This window comes from Rana temporaria, chromosome 2 (genome assembly GCF_905171775.1).
Source record: "Rana temporaria chromosome 2, aRanTem1.1, whole genome shotgun sequence".
Lineage (NCBI taxonomy): Eukaryota > Metazoa > Chordata > Amphibia > Anura > Ranidae > Rana > Rana temporaria.
The window spans coordinates 236,809,552-236,830,550 of NC_053490.1; the positions used below are offsets into that span (position 1 = coordinate 236,809,552).

General features: G+C 39.8%; 2 protein-coding genes across 5 annotated transcripts in view; one reads left to right on the plus strand and one right to left on the minus strand.

Annotated features, from left to right (window-relative positions):
* The window catches only part of HHLA2 (HERV-H LTR-associating 2), a 40,973-nt gene extending 25,791 nt beyond the window's left edge, over positions 1-15,182 (plus strand). For all 4 annotated transcript variants that reach the window (XM_040336641.1, XM_040336640.1, XM_040336644.1 and 1 more), the window contains 5 exons: positions 3,372-3,695; positions 6,802-7,116; positions 9,437-9,685; positions 12,347-12,640; positions 14,409-15,182. In XM_040336641.1, the coding sequence (XP_040192575.1) occupies positions 3,372-3,695; positions 6,802-7,116; positions 9,437-9,685; positions 12,347-12,640; positions 14,409-14,551 (1,325 nt within the window). In that variant the 3' untranslated portion in view covers positions 14,552-15,182. The remainder of the gene's footprint in view (positions 1-3,371; positions 3,696-6,801; positions 7,117-9,436; positions 9,686-12,346; positions 12,641-14,408) is intronic.
* Positions 15,183-20,316: 5,134 nt separating this feature from the next.
* The window catches only part of IFT57 (intraflagellar transport 57), a 35,914-nt gene continuing 35,231 nt past the window's right edge, over positions 20,317-20,999 (minus strand). Inside the window, exon 12 of the mRNA XM_040336645.1 lies at positions 20,317-20,668. Within this exon, the coding sequence (XP_040192579.1) occupies positions 20,490-20,668 (179 nt within the window). The 3' untranslated portion in view covers positions 20,317-20,489. The remainder of the gene's footprint in view (positions 20,669-20,999) is intronic.

Consider the following 20,999-nt stretch of genomic DNA (forward strand, 5'->3'; position numbering starts at 1 on the left):
AGCCGAGAGAGACTGGGATCGTCAGAAAGGGGGGCGGATCAAAATGCAAATGTATGCGGTTCACCCCTCACTGTGGTGACCGCTGTGCGTTTCATATAGACCAGATGTAATAACTCTAGACTGATCTGCATAATGCAACACAATAAATATAAAAGAATATAAATGTAGTGGCAAGCAGAGTGGCCGAGTAATTCTTTGATAGCTGAAGCTCCAAATAATTGTTGGAAGTGTGACTCCAAAACGCATCATGAAGCCGAGCTGCATTAATAAACAAAGGGTCAATAATGGAATAACCTAAAAAGGAAATTCTGAATGGGGATTCTAAAAACATGAATAAAAATGATGTATATTAAAAAATCATATGAATGACATGTATGTAAAACCTGGCCTTTATTATTAAAAAAGACAGTGACAGAAATCAACTGTCATAAATGTTGCAGAGTGTGGAATCTATGGGTAATGAAAGACCCCAGAAGGAATTCTGCGAACTGCGAAAATGTTTAAAAATCGGATTATGTCTGAAAAACGATGCTGAGTGAGTCGTCCAGATGGTGAATTGGAAATACAGACAGAACATACATTAACAGATGAAATAATCCAACATATTGGCTATACATTTAACAATGAATGTAAACATTGTTAAAAAATGTCAAGTGAATGAGCAATGTCTTGAATGACAAAAAAAAAAAAAAAAATTGATTGTACACAAAGTTCCTCCGAAATGAAAACCTGACAGTTCATGCCTTATCAATGAATGAATTAATATCCCAGTTCATATATCCAAAATGTTTCTAATTGAGAAACGCCTCTTGTCTTAGCACCTCCTCTCCACGGAGGTATGTACCGGTCTATAATTGTAAATTGTGTACCAGAAGGGTTTCTATCATGACACTGTCTAAAGTGGCGAGGAACCGTGTGGTTCGTATCTCCACTTTTGATAAAAGCAATATGTTCGCCCACACGTATCGAGTAAGTACGAATCGTGCGGCCGACATATTGCTTGCCGCATGTACAAGTAATGAGATAAACAATGTAATTTGTTTCGCAAGTGCAAAAATGCTTGATCTCATACTGTTTGTTGGTCACAGTGGATGCAAAGTGTGTAATTTTACATCCCTTTAATGAATTGTGTAGGCACACCTTACATTTCCTGCATGGAAAAAAAACAATAAGATCCTGAAAGAAAGAAATCTTTGATGGAGGGTTGATGATATTGGGGCGCAATCCGACTCTGTAACGAGGGTACACCCCTAAAGACCAGTTTGGCTCGTTCCGGGAGTACAGGTCTAAGGACACTATCATTCCTGAGGATGTCCCAATGTTTGTCTATGATGTTCTTCACCTGTCTATGTTGGGTGGAATAGGATGTGATCATGGCATATTTAAAACTATCATCCTGTACCCGTTTGGGTTTAGCCACAACAAGAGATGATCTGTCCAATGAGAGAACTCTCTAACTCCAGATCGAGTGCATCACTTGAGTAGCCTTTATCGACAAACCTCTGTTTAAGCATCGTGGCCTGGCGTAAATAGGACTCTGCGTCAGTACAGTTCCTACGTAGTCTTAGAAACTGGCTACGAGGAACCGACTGAAGCCATGAACTGTGATGGCAACTGCCAATGGGAATGAAACCATTCCTATCAGTTGGTTTGAAATAAGTCTGGAAGCTGAACTTGCGATCAACAAGCCCAATCTCCAGATCCAAAAAGTTAATTTTGGTGAAACTATACTCAAAAGATAATGAGATGCCTCTATCATTCTGGTTGAGAGTCTTAAAGAACGACTCTAACGATTCTGGGCTGCCATTCCATAGGAGGAGGATGTCATCTATATATCTGGCCCACAGGACCAAGGACGGATTGTCCTGTGCAAAGATGACATCCTCCTCCCACTTGGCCATGAACAAGTTCGCTAAACTAGGTGCGAACTTGGCCCCCATGGCTACTCCTCGTTGTTGGAGGTAATACTCCTACTCCTGATTGAACCAAAAATAATTTCGTTTGGTTGCGAACTCCAACAACTCTAAGATGTACTCGCATTGAAATGAGGCAAGAGTAGGTTCACGGTCAAGAAAATGCTTAACAGCAGCAATACCCAGATGATGAGGAATGCAGGTGTAGAGGGAAGCCACATCTGCCGTGGCCAATAGGTAGTCCCCCTCTACAGTTGTTTTTTCTAGTAGACGTATGGTGTCACCAGTATCTTTCAAGTAAGATGGGTTTTTTTGAACAAGTGGTTGTAAATAATGATCGATATAACGGCCTATGCGGGACGTGACCGAGTCGATGCCGCTCACAATTGGCCGACCGGGGGGAGCGGTGGGATCAGACAACTCAAAATGGTCCTCAGTAGTTTGTATGGCCCCCAAGTGCTTGTATGCATGCGTGACAACATCAGGGCATGCTCCTAATGAGACGACGGATGGTGTCCTGGGGTATTTCCTCCCAGATCTGGACCAGAGCATCACTGAGCTCCTGAACAGACTGAGGTGCAACCTGGCGGCACCGGATGGACCGAAACATAATGTCCCAGAGGTGTTCTTTTGGATTTAGGTCAGATGAGCATAGGGGTCATTCAATGGTATCAAGTTCTCCATCCTCCAGGAACTGGCTGCATGCTCTCGCCACATGAGGCCTGGCACTGTCGTGCACCAGGAGGAACCCAGGACCCACTGCACCAGCGTAGGGTCTGACAATGGGTCCAAGGATTTCATCTGATACCTAATGGCAGACAGGGTGCCATTGTGTAGCCTGTAGAGGTCTGTGCGTCCCTCCATGGATATGCCTCCCCAGACCATCACTGACCCACCACCAAACCGGTCATGCTGAACGATGTTACAGGCAGCATAAAATTCTCTGCGGCTTCTCCAGACCCTTTCATGTCTGTCACATATGCTCAGGGTGAACCTGCTCTCATCTGTGAAACGCATGGGGCACCAGTGGCGGATCTGCCAATTCTGGTGTTCAATGGAAAATGCCAATCGAGCTCCACAGTGTCCGGCAGTGACCACAGAGCACACTAGAGGATGTCGGGCCCTCAGGCCACCCCCATGAAGTATGTTTCTGATTGTTTGGTCAGAGACATTCACACTAGTGGCCTGCTGGAGGTCATTTTGTAGAGCTCTGGCAGTGCTCATCCTGTTCCTCCTTGCACAAATGAGCAGATACCGGTCCTGCTGATGGGTTAAGGACCTTCTACGGCCCTGTCCAGCTCTCCTAGAGTAACTGCCTGTCTCCTGGAATCTCCTCCATGCTCCTCCAAAAAAAATAAACCTAAAGTACAGTATACAAATAAATATTCTACTTCTCTAATATCTAAGATACATATTACAAAAAAATAATTATATTTTGAATTATTCTTTGTTTGACAGGTACCATTGACGTTGTAGGTGAATTAAATGGAGTTGTTATTTTACCTTGTTCCTTTACTCCTGGAAAAGATGAAGTAATTCACTGGACTATTAATGAAAATCAGAATGTGCATAGATATTATTATGGCAAAGACGTATTAAAAGATCAAGTCAAAAGCTATGCAGGACGAACCTCACTGTTCTTAGATCAAATCAAGAATGGAAATGCCTCACTCCAGCTAAAGAAGCTACAGAAAAGTGATGAAAAGAAATACTCCTGTTATGTGTCGACAATGGAAAATAAACTCTCCAAAGTGATACTAGAAGTGCTACTAAAAGTTAAAGGTATGGATCAGAATTTGAAGTGGACAGTGTTGAAAATTGCTGTTAGTGTGTTTGTGTAATTGTAATGCTATGCATCCATTTTCAGAAACAACTATAATACAAACACTACTTAAATCAGACAACAAATAAAGCTTTTTCAGCTTATTTTATCTACATATAAAACAGTCAAAATTACTTAAAGGCCTCTTGCACACTGCAGCTTGAAAAAGCTCAGTACAGCTTATTTTTTTTACTGAGCTAAAATACAGCCCATTTATTGGAATGTGCATATGCACACAGGCGCATAAACAAGCAAATTCGCACAGATTTGTCCATTGACAGTCAATGCGAGAACAAGATACTGTGCATGTGCGCAAACGCATATGCGCGAAAATACCACAGCGGGGAAAAAAGAAAACATGTTCTCTTTTTTTCCCTGCAGTTTTCCTGTTGGGCTCTCATGGCAGTTTTCCTGCCGGGAAAACCGGTCGTGTGTACGAGGCATAAGACTAACTTATTCTAGTTAGGGCTGTGGTATTTAGACTTGTATAAGTGTATAAGGAATAGACAACCCCAAAGCCATCTGCCTTTGCAATATGACCCCTCAAGAACTTAGCCAGTTAACAATTATATTCTCTTGGTATAAGATAAAACCACGCTTGTGTACTTATATGGCCTTCTTAACCATGATTTGGAGGCTTTAAATGCATTAGTGAGCCCTGTTATTAATAAGGAAATATGTAATATGCAATTTCCCTATTAATCTGCAACCACGTCAATACAGGGCATTTTCACCCGCTTCCTGCCCAGGCCAATTTTTCTTTTCAGTGCTGTCGAACTTTGAATGACAATTGCCCAATAATGCAACAATGTACCCAAATAGAACTTTCTTTTGGTGGCATTTGATCACCGGTGTTTTTTTTTTTGCGCTAAACAAAAGAAGAGTAACAAGTTTGAAAAAAACACAATATTTTTTACTTTTTGCTATGATAAATATCCCATTTTTAAAAAACAAAAACAAATTTTTTTCCTCAGTTTAGGGCAATATGTATTGTTCTACATATTTTTGGTAAAAAAAATCGCAATAAGCGCAAAAATTATAGCATCTACAAAATAGGGGATAGATTTATGGCATATTTTTTTACTAGTAATGGCAGCTATCTGCGATTTTTATTGCGACTGTGACATTGCGGCGGATACATCGGACACTTTTGACACTATTTTGGGACTATTTTGTGTTCTTCTGTACTGGGAACATCCTCTGACAGGACGTGGATCTGTGTGTTTACACACACAGATCCACGTCCTTGGCTGTGTTACCGGCAATCGCGGGTGCCCGGTGGACATCGCAGTCACCAGGCACGCACAACGGCTCCCTAGACGGCAGGGAAGTGTCATATGTAGGGTGATCACGTGTCCCGAATTGCTTACCTATAGGTAAAATTCATGCATTGGAGTTTACACCCACTTTAAATGTCATCAATAAATAAGTGCTTGCAGTTGTGGGACGACAGAGAATTGAGGCAGACAGGCATTATTAGGCTGCAAAACGTAGATTGCCTGCTTGGCTGCAGAACAGACCCCAAAAAAATTAACATTTTTACACACAGATTGGACCCTTATTGATTGCTTTAATCAATGCTTTTTCTAGAGCAGCAGCTTCGTCCCTCCTTACACAGTTATTACATTCTGATTTCAGCATGCCTGGTTCATTGTAAGCAATATGTTTTAGACTCACTGGGGGGGGGGATTTCATAAAGAACAGACACTCTTTAGAATGACACCTCTGGTGTTTGCAACAGATTCTTGTACCTTCTGAGAACAGGTAATTGTATCTGTCCTACACGGTGGCAGCAGTGAGGTCATAGTGGCCATACCGTATACTCCATCCTCAGTGCAGCCCAGCATGAATAAACATCCTCCTTGGCCACTGCACCTATCACACAGATAAGCAAATGGCTAAAGAATTTGGGGTGGGGGGAATCTGATGGGGGATTGATAGTTTAGTTCCCCATCAGGTTCACCTTGCTGTTGAATGACAGCTTACAGAAGTGGGGGGATTCCATAGTCCCGTAAATCAAAAGCAAGTTGGACCTAGTGGGGAACTAGTCTCCTGGCTGTCAGTTGAATGGGGTCAGGGATAGACAGCTTCCCAGTACAGCCATAACCACTTTGAGTACCTCTTTATGCCAGCTCAGAGTTGGTAATAATTACCGCCAGTTTCCTTATTTGCAAGCTGGCGATAATTCTTTAAGCACCTTTTGCTGCCATAGTGACAGGTTCTTAAGCAGAACTAAACCCTCCTATCCTTTACAGCTGAGGAATTTGCCACCATAGCTTTTGTTTGATCTTCATTTGCCATGATTCTGCACTAATTGTGTGTTGTTCAGTATGTTAGGACCAATAACTTGTTCAGCCACTAATCACGGTATTACACAACTATTCCTTTGCCAAGTCAACACTACTACTGTTCAATTCTCCCGGCACATATAAATGGCACATATTCATGCACATAATCAAGTTTTAGAGATTTGCAATTCATCGTTTTCTATGAAATTTTGGAAATATTCTAATTAACGAAAACCTGTTTAACTAATTCTTCTGAAATTCAAAAATCCAAAAATAAAATTAGAAAATTCGGAAATTTGAAGACCAGAGATTCAAAGATACGGAAATTCGAATATTCAAAAATTAAAAAATCCGAAAATGAGGACGAAATTTAGAAAACCCCAAAATTAGAAAATCTGAAATAATAACTATTACTAACCATTAAATTATAGGTATTGGAATTTCCTTTCAAACTTGTCTTTTAGTGAACGTAATGAATACTAATTTATCCGAAGTTACGAATTATCCGATATAAAGAATGCTGCATCTAATCGAATGGAACGTAACTAATAAATAATAATAATAACTTTTTATTATTATTTATTATTATTAATTTGTTACGTTCCATTTGTTTAGATGCGGCATTCGTATATTTAGCTGTTTGCATGAAGTTCAGCTTTAAAATCATCTGAAAGTCTTGCCCATCAAAATGCAGATTTTTCAAGCTAAGAGCGAGTCAAGCACAATAGGATTGTGGAGCTATTAGCATTTATTTTAACATGAGTTATTCTCTTTACAGCTGCAGTTTGGGGTGAGATACATAAAAATGTCACCATACCATGTTCCTTTAATCCGGGGGAGGAGGTTGTCATTCACTGGTGGATCACAAGTGATGCATCTCGAATAGTGCACAAGTACTATCGAGGTCAGGACAGATTGGAGGAACAGGAAAAAAGCTACAAAGGACGAACTTCATTGATCCTAAGTGAACTGACAAATGGAAATGCTTCCCTTCAAATAAGAGAGTTGCAAGATGGTGATGAAAACACGTATTCCTGCTATGTAGGAACAAATAAAGGAAAAAATGAAGAAAGCGTGAAATTAAATGTTGCAGGTAAGAAATACTGAACTTCAATCAGAATAAGTATCGGAGGTGTGTATTACAGCTCAGTATTACTATTACCCTATGTGATACAAACTGGAGATGAGCTCAGATGTCCTCCAAACTTGCTCTTTTTTTTTTAACTCCAATGAGCTGTATGTCATTTCTGCCCCACAGCTCGTTCCTTTGTTTACATGAGCTACTTGGTAAAAATGACATGGCCCACAACTCACTGGAGTAAAAAAGAGCACGAGTTTGGCTAGAGATGAGTTTGAAGGACACCCAAGCTCATGTCTAATACACATGCACACCTAGTAAAAGTGGCCTTACATATACCCAGTGAAGTGACTTGCCTCAGGTGATACACAGAGATTAAACCGATTCTCCTACTGTACATACAAGTTGTATCTGTCCATCTGCAGTCTTCTCATCTCCACATCTATTAAAATTGTTGAATTCAATTTTTAAACTTGTTTGAGAGTTCAGAAAAATGGGGGCAGAGAACTGCAATTTCACTCCGCAGAGCTCAGTGAGAACTTTGAGAGTTGATTGATTGGAGGGAAGAGAAACACTCCCTTCACACAGCACACACAAACAGAGCTGAGGCTGTCAATAAAGTCAGGAAAATGTGTCAGAAGTGAATAAAGCAGCAGACAAAATACACTGTACCCAAACAAAATTTATGTCTTTTTTTTTACACAAACAGAGCTTTCTTTTGGTGGTATTTGATCACCTCTGCGGTTTTTATTTTTTGAGCTATAAACAAAAAAGTGTGACAATTTTGAAAAAAAAAAACAATGGGCCAGATTCACATAGAATCCGGCTGCGCTGCGGCGGCGTCGTAACGTATTCCATTTATGTTAGACCGCCGCAAGTTTACAGCGTAAGTGCTTGATTCACAAAGCACTTACCTGTAAACTTGCGGCGGCGTATCGTAAATCCGCACGGCGCAAACCCGCCTAATTCAAATGGGGCGGGCACCATTTAAATTAGGCGCGTTCCCACACCGAACGTACTGCGCATGCTCCGTCCCTAAAATTACCCGATGTGCATTGCGCTAAATGACGTCGCAAGGACGTCATTGGTTTTGACGTTAACGTAAATGGCGTCCAGCGCCATTCACGGACGACTTACGCAAACGACGTGAATTTTCAAATTTCGACGCGGGAACGACGGCCATACTTAACATTGGCTAGACCACCTTAGCCTTACGCCGCGTATCTCGACGGAAACAACGTAAATTTAGAGCGACGGGCAAAGCGTACGTTCGTGAATCGGCGTAACTAGTCATTTGCATATTCTACGTCCACCGCAATGGAATCGCCACCTAGCGGCCGGCCTAGAATTTCAGCCAAAGATCCGACGGTCAATTACACCTGTCGGATCTTTGTGAGAACTATGCGTAACCTGATTCTATGAATCAGGCGCATAGTTACGACGGGCGGATCTCAGAGATACGCCGACGTATCAGGAGATACGCCGTCGTATCTCTTTTGTGAATCTGGCCCAATATTTTTTACTTTGTGCCATAATACATATCCCCAAAAAATCTGTTTTTCATCAGTTTTAGACCAATATATATTCTTATACATGTTTTTGGTAAAAAAAAATCACAATAAGCGTATACTGATTTGCGCAAAAGTTATTGCTTCTACAAACTATGGGAAAGATTTATGGACTTTCTTTATGCTTTTACTGATAATGGAGGCAATTTGCAGAACCTGCAGTTTGTGCATCACTATACAACATGAGGGCAGATAGTACAGTTACAATACAATTCAATACAGGAGGAATCAGAGGACCCTGCTCATTATAGCTCATTAGAGCTTACAATCTAAAAGGAAGGGTCAAGTGATACAAGAGGTAATAACTATTGGGGATGAGCTGATGGAGAAAATAACAGTGCAGTTGTTAGGTGGAGACAGAATAGGCTTCTGTTTTTAGGGATTGCCTAAAAGTGGAGTATGAGATAGACAGATTGTGGTAGGGATTTGCAACGGATGGGAGAGGTTTAGGAGAAGTCCTGGAGATAAGCATGGGAGGAGGGGACAAAGGAACTAAAGAGCAAGAGGTCTTGGAAGGAACAAAGAGGTTGATATATTGAAATATACCAGATGTTCCTATATATGAAAATTCTATGTTTAAAAGTATACAGGGTTCTCTCCCACACATTGTTTGGGTCTTGTATATGCTTAGTAATATATAACAAAATAATAATAAAAAAATATCTTAAAGAAGTATTGGAAACAGATAAATCTAGATCTAGGGATATATTCCATGTAATGATGTCACTGCTAATTCATCATGAGTTCATCTACAATGTGTTTTACAGACTTTGGACATGCAATCGAATATACACTAGACCACAATGTGCCAAATCTGAAGTGCTATGCAAGTCGTGCCTATCTTGCTGATACTGTCACTATAGAATGGTATGAGGAGAACCACAAAATACAGGAAAACAACAGCAACCCTGGTTTATGTTCTTCCTGTAATCTAACAAAAAAAACTAACTCCTACAAATGCATTATAAGACATTCTGTGGTGGAAAACACCTGGACCGGCATGTGGCAAACAAATGGTATGTATTGCCAATATAGTGCTGAATTTGAGGACGGGTCAGTTATAGGAGTTAAAACAAAAAGATAGTCTGAATTAAAAACCATACAGTAGCTGCTAGAAAAAAAGGCAATATACTAAAACCTTTTAGTGACAAAGAAACATAATATACAGCGCTATACATTGTCCAATCACAAGTGAGTTAAGAAATAATTATAAATAAATATGAATAAAGTGCAGTTCAACAGTTAGAAATGTCCTCATATGGTTTCACACTGATTACCAATGAGAATAAGGGGACAATATATTGTGTCTTCCAGTGACCCAAAATGTTAAAAAAAATTATGAAATTAGTCTAAAGTGTAATAAACAAAATACATTTCATAAAGAATTTGGATACTCTACTTATGTTCCAGCCAGCTGGATTCAAGACTCACCAGAGATCCTGGCGGCTCAAATAAGTGCAGCAAACATGCATATACAGTGCCAATCCCAGAAAGGCTGGTGTCTCCACTCGTAAGTGCTAGATTCCAAAGATATTAAACTCCAGGTGCATCCAAAGGAAAAAATTGATATAGTGTGATATCGTATAAATAAATGATGACAATCAGACCCTTGTGCGTTAGATATCACTCCGTGTGAGAAAACGTGCACACCAAGCACCGACCTCCACCCACATGCAGTGTGCACTGACCGCTGTATATGCTGCCAGATAATGTGCAGCAATATAGGTAATGTGAATGGTAACTGCAGGCATCGCAGGCATCGATCTGGGGGTCACTCTGAATATATATTGCTTCCTCCCAGGGGTAATACCCCATTTGCAGTTCAAACACCATAGGCCAGGGGTGTCAAACTCAATTTCATCGCGGGCCACATCAGCATTATGATTGCCCTCAAAAGGGCCAATTGTATCAGTAAGATTAGATGTCCAGCGCATCCCCTCCCCTTACATTAGATGTCAATCGCCACCTCACCATCAGAAGTTGAGTCCCCCACTCTCACTTACATCACAGTGCACCCCCCTTTCTTTATGCTGAGGCTGGGAAGAAGCTGGATGCATTGCTTGAAAGCAGAAAGAAAGGGATTGGAGGAGGACCAGAGCTCTTCATCAGCTGCAGGAGAGCTGCGAGGGCCACATGAAATGGCTTGGAGGGCCGGATTCGGCACCTGTGCCATAGGCAATAAAACAAAAAAGTGCCATATAATACAGCATTTAGTGTAAACCATAACATGAGTACATATGTACAACTATGGGTATAGAATTGAGTATATGGGATTGTATGATATATATTTTTTTTTTATGGTTGAACTAGATGGACTTGTGTCTTTTTTCATCCTGACTAACTATGTAAAATCCTAACAAACCAGGTTAAAAACAAGCCGCCAAAACACTTCACATTAAACACATCACATGCCGCCACCCAGGCCTCTGTCGTGACGGCATGATGTTTTGCTACAAGCTCCCTACGCGTTTTGAGGCCCCTAAGGACGCACTTTCGTGCAAAACGCATAGGGGGAGCTTGTAGTGTGACATCATGCTGCCACGATGGAGGTCTGGGTGGTGGCTTGGATGTAAGTGTTCTGTCAGGTTGAGTTCAGGTAAGAGGGGACCAAGCATTAGGGATAACACTGGTAGAATTTTGTTCCAAAAAACTATCGTATTCAAAACATTTGTTTTATTTTTAAATAGTTAATGGGGTCAAATTCTATAGACTAAAGGCTCAGGATGGAAACGCTTTATTGTTTCTTATCTGAACAAACAACATTCTAACTCTTAATGCAGTTCTCGGTCAGGAAAAAACATTTGTGTTTTATTTGTATACAATAAAGGAACGGAAATCGAACATTTAAATTCTATGGCAATCAAAATAAAATTCATTGCAGTCCAACAAAAATTCTTTCAATGATAGCCATAGCAGGTGCTCTGTTGAATGAACTGCCATTCAAAAATCAAATAGTGTACAGCCAGATATAGGTTAAACGATTTAAAACAAACCTAAAGTGTATCTAAAGCCAAAACTTCAAATTTCTTTGGTTTCTAATGTGTAAAATATTCTGTACAGGACTGTCCAAATATCCCAGCCTCCTGCTGGCTTGCTTATTGCTCTTTCAACGTGTTTGCTTGAGATCAAATTGTAAGCATGACTTTCAATAAGAGTTTTTGGCAAAATGCTTCAAGTTTGTACATATATAAAGAAAATCTGAACATGAAATTAATAGGCCAAATACAGGGGGTGCGAACAACTCCTACTTACGAACGGGACGTATCTGCCGTTCTGCACATGCACGGCCATTTTCTGCAAACATCGGAAAACTACGTATCTCCCGTTCTGCTCGGCCATTCGACGGAACATCGGAAAACAACGTAATTGCCGTTCTGCGCATGCAGTTTGCGACTTACGAACAAACCTAAAGTCCCTAACTTGTTCGTAAGTCGGGGGACCCACTGTACTGCTTATATACAGCATAATTTAATATTTGCCATTAATATTTTGTCCAGCAATCAAAAAGGGCTAAAGTAATTAAAAGTGGACATACTGTAAATTATTTGGGATAAGTGTGTTGTAGTTGTGACCTACTGAATAATAATTTTTTGTAAAATGTTGATATTTTTGGATTCAGTGGGCATTCTTTGTTACCCATATCAAGTTTTTTTTATTGATGTTTTGTTTATTCTCAGCAACCGAACAGAACAATGTTGAATGCTCATGCAGGTATTGTAAAACTGTGAATGCTGAAATGTCAGCTAGGTTGTATTTAAGAAAAAATACAACAGAGGTCCCTGTGGCATCAGTGAATAATTCCTTACTTGTAATTGCGGAAGATTATAGAAGCAAAGTACAAACATTGGAAAAATGCAGGCTGTGCTTAATAAATCTCACTGCTAATGATAATGGAGACTATATTTGTGAGATCAGGACTTTAGATGGATATTTTATATCTTTGACCTCTGTTAATATCACAAATGCAAACGGTAAGGATGGATTTTACTTTTTATTTTATTTTTGAAAGAACTACATAAATGTATATTAACCATATGCACTATATTGCCAAAAATATTGTGACACCTGCCTTTACACGAACATGAACTTTAATGACATCCTAGTCTTAGTCCGTAGGGTTTAATATTGAGTTGGGCCCACCCTTTGCAGCTATAACAGCTTCAACTCCTCTGGGAAGGCTGTCCACAAGGTTTAGGAGTGTGTCTATGGGAATGTTTGATCATTCTTCCTGAAGCGCATTTGTGAGGTCAGGCACTGATGATGGATAAGTAGGCCTGGCTCACAGTCTCCTTTCCTTTCTAATTCATCACAAAGGTGTTCTATCGGGTTGAGGTTAGGACTCTGTGCAGGCCAGTCAAGTTCATTCACCCCACACTCGCTCATCCACACTATATTGCAGAATTGAATATCCACTCTGTTTAGCATGGATGGTTGAACCTACTAAATAAAACTGTACATGTATGGCCAACTTTAAGACTAACTAGTGCAGGCGAGGGAAAACTCGGCCCTCCAGCTGTTTTGAAACTACAAGTCCCATGAGACATTGCAAGACCCTGACAATCACAGGCATGACTCCTAGAGGCAGAGGCATGATGGGATTTGCAGTTTCACCACAGCTGGAGGGTCAAGATTGCCCACCCCTGAACTAGTACATATGGGCCTAATACCGGGTGACATCGGCCGGTTCAATAGAAACCGGCTGACATTCGTGTGTATGGCAGCTGGTCCAACAGAAGCAGAAAGGTGAGGTGGGGGGGGGGGCAGAACTTTTTCCACATTTTGTTATGTTACAGCCTTATTCCAAAATGGAATACATTCATTATTTTCCCCAAAATCCTTTAAACAATAACCATAATTACTACGTGAAAGAAGTTTGTTTGAAATCTTTGCAAATGTATTAAAAATAAATAAATCCCATGTACATAAGTAGTAGAAATGCCTATAAACGACCCTGTGTACATGTACTGATAAGATAACATAGAGGAGAGTTCAGGGGCAGCTGAAAAAAATGCCCACCTGCTCCTAAACGTCAATTTACCAGCATCGGTATACATGAGGCCTTAGCTGTTGTCAACAGGGGACCCCACTGAGAGCTGAATAAGTCATCGGTTGTTAAGGACCCAGGCCACCCCCTCCTTAACAGATAATTGCTGGGTTTTTTTTTTGTTTGTTTTTTACATTCCAGCTGACAGCTGAAAGAACTGAGCTTGAAAGTATCGGTTTCAGATACCGGTGCATCGGCACCGATACCGGTATTGGTATCGGTGCAACCATACTATGAACTGGAGGTAATTATTTTTGAATTTGGGACACTTTGTAAAAGTGGCGCAATTAAGAACTACCTAAATCTGCCACACGCATCAGTTAAGCAGTTGAAACGAGCGCCAGGGATTTTTTTAGTCTGGCACTGGTCATTTTAAACAGCAATACCACCAGAAAAGTGTCCTTAGAACTTTTCCACATTCCCCCATTTGTCTTTCGGAAAACACAGTGAAAAGCAGTATAGGTATTTTTCAGGCCTCCGACCATTTTCCAAATATTGTTTCTATATCACTGGCATGTAAATATTAGTATTGAAGGTCTGTATGGGAATGTACTAATAACGAGTGGAGTATTAAAAATATCATGAGGATTGTTTCTATGTCTTTATAGTGAACTGGTCTTGCCATCAAAGTTTTTGTATTTTATATAAGGTGTACATTACATATACATACAACTTTCATTTGCTCTTTCTTACAGAAAACCACCAAAGGAATCGTTGGATGGTATTGACGGTATTGCTGTCTTTGCTTTGTTTTGTATTGTTTCTTGTTTTTGGGAAACGAAAATCACTTTCAAGCAGGGGCGTGCAGTCAGGGGAGGCAGGAACAGAAGAGCTATGAGCATAAAAAAATAAAAAACGATCGACTTGAAGGGTAATTTTTAAATAAAAAAAAAAGACTGTAATATCACTTTAAGTCGACAACTCGGTGGACTCAAACGTTGAAAATCTTTATTAGCTACATAAGTACATTCAGTAAAACAATGCTAACGCATTTTGGCCATTGTGGCCTTACTCATAGCATAATAAAACACAAAATGATCACAACTTTTATGGGTTCCAGCATCTACTGCCCAACCAATTAAAGAGGCGGAACCCAATAATTAAAATCATTAGTGAAATCACCAAAAGGAAAGCACTTAACCAATGATGGTAAATCTATATAAATTCCAAAAATATATCTGGGAGAGGGGGAGGCATGCACCACATTCTACTACAGCGAGTGGATACACACCTTGAACACCAGTTCACTTTCCGGTCTGAACCATAGATGGACTTATTTTTGAAATAATATTCTGTTAGGACAATGATGTGTATTATTGTATCTATTTAAATATAATTATTGGGTTCCGTCTCCTTTATTGGTTAGGCAGTAGATGCTGGAACCCATAAAAGTTGTGATCATTTTGAGTAAGGTCACACCAGCCGAAATGCATTATATTCATTTTACTGGATGTACAGTACTTATGTAGCCAATAAAGATTTTCAACTTATTAAAGTCTTTTTTTTTTTTTTAAATAAAATTGGCAAACATGTTATACTTACCTGCTCTGTGCAGTGGTGTTGCCAACTTATAATATACAGTAAGTCTGATGTAATTCTCAGGAATTTTTGTTGCACAGTGTGGTTTTTAGTTATATCACAGAGCCCGTTCAGTCTCTGAAAAGATCCTGACCATATGGTTGGGATCTGCCCAGAAGCATAGACCGGCAGCTGGCTCAGCTTCTCAGTGATCCGTCAGCTGCTCCCACCCCCTCCACAGCCCAATGCTCCAGTGAGCGCTGGAGGGGCAGAGCAAGAGAGCCAGTTAATGACAGCCCTCACCTCTCTGCTCACTGAAGGCTGAGAACAGAGTGATCAGCAATCAGAAGTGGTGAGGTAATCGATGCTGCATCCACCTAGGTAAGTATAAAAAAAAAATCTTGAAACCCATACCATTCTTTTAAATCATTTTTTGCTTCTGCTCTGCTTCTCAAGAGCTCACTGAAGCACTGGGTTGTGCATGGGGCAGGAGCGGATAGCTTAGATCGGCGGCTGGCTGACTCAGCTGAGTGACGTCAGCCGACAGCAAACTTTAGCCGGCTGAGAACAGATCACAGGAATACAGAACAAAGTGCATTCCTATGAATGATCCATGGGAGAAGTAGGGCTAAAATAGCTTTGACCATACTTTTACTTGAATTTCAATTACACATTTACAACACATCTACTTCGTAAACTCGGTCCACTCAAGGGCCATTTTTTTGCACACATGTTGAAGGACCAGCGCACTACTATATATGTCCTATTTTTGAAGAGGGATATCTCGGTAACGGCAGCAGCTGCTGCCACAATCGAGATATCCATCTCTTCAGGCGCCGGTCCTTTAAACTATAATGGTGGTCTGCGCGGTGGATTCGCCGCAAGATCACCGTTAAGGGAGGCGGGAGAGGGCCCCCCCACTTACCGGAGCCGTCGGCAGCAGCGGAGGCGATCGGGTCCTGTCTCCTGCTTGGCTGGGATACGAGTGAGGGCAAGATGGCCCCCATCCGTCTCCATAGCATAGCAGGGCGGAAGCAACGTCAAAACGTCACTTCTGCCCATGCTTCTTAAAGGCATATTTTCCTGTTGTAATTTTTTCAAATGACAATTTATTTTTTCATTTTTTTTATTTCATTTTAGTCTAAATATGAGATCTGAGGTGCTTTTTTCTATTACAAGGGATGTTTACATTCCTTGTAATAGGAATAAAAGTGACCCATTTTATTTATTTATTTTTAAAACAGTGTAAAAATTATTAAAAGAAATTAAAATAAATAAGAAAACAAAATAATTTTTTTTAAAGCGCCCCGTCTCGACGAGCTTGCACGCAGAAGCGAACGCATACATGAGTAGTGCCTGCATATGAAAACGGTGTTCAAACCGCACAAGTGAGGTATCGCCGTGATCGTTAGAGCGAGAGCAATAATTCTAGCACTAGACCTCCTCTGTAACTCAAAAGATGCAACCTATAGAATTTTTTAAACATCGCCTATGGAGATTTTTAAGTGTAAAAGTTTGACGCCATTCCACGAGCGGGCGCAATTTTGAAGCATGACATGTTGGGTATCATTTTACTCGGCGTAACATTATATTCACAATATAAAAAAAAATTGGGCTAACTTTACGTTTTTTTTTATTAAAAAAAAGTGAATTTTTTCCAAAAAAAAGTGTTAAAATTATGTGCGCCCGTGATATTGCCAAAAAACTATGGTACCCAAAGTTCTCCATAGGTGACCCCTTAAAAGCACATGGTGTGACACAGAAGATTTATTTAAATTGCATGATTCTGTTTGATACTAAAATCACTGCACACTTTGGAAACGGATTGAGAAAATTGCATTTTGTTTACAAAACTTTTTTGACTTGTAAGTTATGTTATACTGTATGTTGCACGTGTATTTTTAAAGCTGTATTATTTTCTTAATAAATAGTTTATTTTAACACACATCACTGAATTATGAATTTATTTGTCATATATATATATTTATTTTAGTGTGTGATGCATCCATTTTTTTTTCATTAAAGGTATACTAAACAAAGAAGTGTAATTTGCCATAATTCATCTATATCATGTCACTATATTTTGTTTTTAAACCCTCTAAGTACCGCATTCCTGCAGTGCTGTTGTGTGGTCACGTGATCTTTCATTGTTTTTTGGCATCTGCAAGGAAATATCATTGGGAGGGGCTTCTATTACTCTGCTGATGTAAGCCTGGTTCAGTGAGAGTCTGTGTCTGCACAGCCCTGATTTTTTTTTTTTTAGTCATGTGACTAAATCACTAAACAGTTTGAAAAGAACAATTTAAATTAGATTATAAATATCAAATAACTATTTTACAGCTCCCAATATATCTTTACTGAAGATCAAATGTGTATTTTTTGTGCATTAATATGGTGTAGGCGGAGTCAAAGATGATTGACACTAGCTTTCATTGCTCAGACGGCATCTGCATCCAAGGCTCTTTTTTTTTACTTTACATGTATTAACAATTACAGTTGATATATTTAACCACTTAAGGAACTGCCCCACGTACATGTACTGCAGCAGGGCGGCCTTAAGCGCATAATCACATACCTTTCGGCATCCTCTTTGGCTCTGGGGTGCTCGCTGCCGAAGCCGTGCTCCTCCTGTGATTGGAGACAGCGGGAGCCAATTAGTGGGTTCGGTGGCCGCCGGCTACTCGTGATTGTTCAGAGGAGAGACAGAACGTCAGTCTGCCTATGTAAACAAGGCAGACCGCTGTTCTGTAAGAAAGGAATAGAGAGATCTTGTGTTCCTGCTAATCTGGAACACAGGTTTCTCTCTTCCTCCAAATAAACCATCCCCCACACAGTTAAAAATCACTCCCTAGGAGCACACTTAACCATTTGATCGTCCCTGATGTTAACCCCTTCCCTGCCAGTGTCATTTATACAGTGCATTTTTTTTAAGCACTGATCAAGGTATTGGTGTCACTGGTCCCTCCCCAGAAAAGTGTCACTTGGTGTCAGATTTGTCTGCCACAATGTCGCAGTCCCACTTAAAATTGCTGATCACCGCCATTACTAGTAAAAAATAATAAAAAGTCCATAAAAATATCTCATAGTTTGTAGACACTATAACTTCTGCACAAACCAATCAATATACGCTAATTGGGATTTTTTTATTTTTTTTTAACTAAGAATATATAGCAGAATACATATTGGCTTAAATTGATGAAGAAATTAGATTTAAAAATATTTTTTTATTGGATATGTTTTATAGCAGAAAGTACAAAAAAATTATGTTTTCAAAATTGTCGGTCTTTTTTTGTTTATAGCGCAAAAAATTAAAACCACAGAGGTGATCAAATACCACCAAATAAAAGCTCTATTTGTGGGAAAAAAAAGGACATACCTTTTGTTTGTACAGAGCTGCACGTCTGTGCAATTGTCAGTTAAAGCAATGCAGTGCCGTATCGCAAAAAATAGCCTGGTCATTAAGGGGGTAAAACCTTCCAGGGCTTTAGTGGTTAGTACTGTTAATAATATTAACCACTTGCCGTCCAGGCTTTTTCTGGTACCTTTTTGTTTACAAGTTTAACTTTATCTTTTTCAATTTCAAAAGTTGAAATACAAAAAAGCACCTCTTGGGCATACCCAAGCTAAACATAATACATAGAATCATGAATCAAACAGTGTATCTTAAATAGTAATTAAAAAGTATACAACTTTACCTAATGAACTAACATTTTTATAATTAGTTGTCTTTATTCTATCTAAATTGGAAATTCAATGTTTGTACTCTCAAGCCTCGTACACACGATCGGTCCATCCGATGAAAACGGTTAACCCATGAAGCTGACTGATGGTCAGTCGTTAAAAAAACGATCGTGTCAGAACGCGGTGACGTAAAACACAACGATGTGCTGAAAAAAATTAAGTTCAATGCTTCCAAGCATGCGTCGACTTGATTCTGAGCATGCGTGGATTTTTAACCGATGGTTGTGCCTACTAACGATAGTTTTTTTTCTATCGGTTAAATTTAAAACAAGTTGGCTTTTTTAAACCCATGAATAAATAACCGATGGCGCCCACACACGATCGGTTTAACCGATCGTGTGTACGCGGCCTAAGGGTGCATGCCTCAATAGGTTTGTATCATTTGTGGGGATGCACAGCAGAACCCCCTTTGGTCTACCATCTCTATTCCCCTTCCTTTACCTCCCTTCTTCCTCTTCCCACACCAAGCCTCCCCTTCCTCTCCAAGAGAGAAAGAAACAAGGATGAGAAAACGTTTTCCCTTCTTCTCTCTTCCTCCTCCCTTCCCAGTCTCCTCTTTCATATTGCATGTACTAAAATGCAATTTTTCCCAGAGCTGCTGTACCTAGATAGATCAGTGGTCAACCAGTATCCAATATTTTGTCGATAAGGTAAAATTGGTCCATTGCAACCATATTTTACGGAAGCACGCTTCTTGCTTATTTAGCAATGCCGTAAGTTCCTTCATTCTCATGATTTTGTTTACTGCTCTAATCCATTGACCTATAGTAGGAGAGATGGAAAGATATTGTGCAAACAGTGAAAAAACAATGAAGAAATAGTAAGTGATGAATATACATGAGCATCGTGGGAAATGTAGTTCCAAAACATCTGGGGTGCCAAGGTTCGCCATCACTGCCCTAGGAAGTCTTTTGACCCTAATCTTGACACTAACCTTCATCAAACTGTGATCTAGCCATTTGATCTTTATTTTTTTTTTAACAAAACTTTTTTTCTTGTTAGCAATCTTCTCTGGCAAGATTTTTTTTTCTCCATTAAAGAGGAGAAATAACTCAAGAGCAGGCTGCACAGTGAGTGATCACAGTAATAGCCAACCACAGCAATTATGCAATTGAGAACCCGCTCTTCTAGGTTCTGATCTTTAGTATGAGACCCAGAGCTGTCAGTAACAACTCAGCCTTCGTGCACATATGTGATAATGCCAAGTGGGAGGGGGTTGAAGAGGCACCACGATCCTGATTAGGGGATTCTGGTATAACTGGAGACAACTATCTGATATACTCGTTTTAGACAGATTCACCCCTTTTAAAGCAACAGTCAGTAATGCTCATATTCATTCTTGTATGTCTGTATAAAGCCAATAATAATTTATTAAACATATGAAAGATATTTATTAACATACAATCAAAACAACAAAGTTTACAAAATTTAAATAAATATATGCCAAATCATACAAAAAAAAAATCAAACCTGTTAAAAATAAAAAAGAAGACAATCAGGCACAAGTGTTCTGTAGTTTAATAGTCTCCTATAGATGAGTCTGGAATGTTGGTGGCATGCATGTCTCTGGTCATGTTTGATTTCTCTTTCAGTTTGGACTGAAGCAGAGTATGTTCTACTACACCAATCCTGATATCCATCTGTACAACCTCTTGTTTTAGCTTGTTTAATCCTTGCTTCATCTTCACCAGTGGACCTGAAATACAAATAACAACCTGCATTCAGGAGTATGTAAAGAACCAAAAGTCAAAATATACACGCAGACAAAAGTGCTATGAATTGCCGGATGCATTGACAAAGCACAATAATGTACAGACTGGACTTCCACAACTTCAATGTACTAGCAATAGTTGAACTTGGCAAACATGGTGCATGAATGACTGTCTGGTGCCAATTTGGTAACTGGCCATACATGTACCCATATAATCATTTAATAATGATCACTTTAAAGACATTTTCTGCCTTTAAAGGCGTTGTAAAGCTTTGTGTTTTTTCACCTTAAAACACCTTGCAATCTCCGGGCCCCC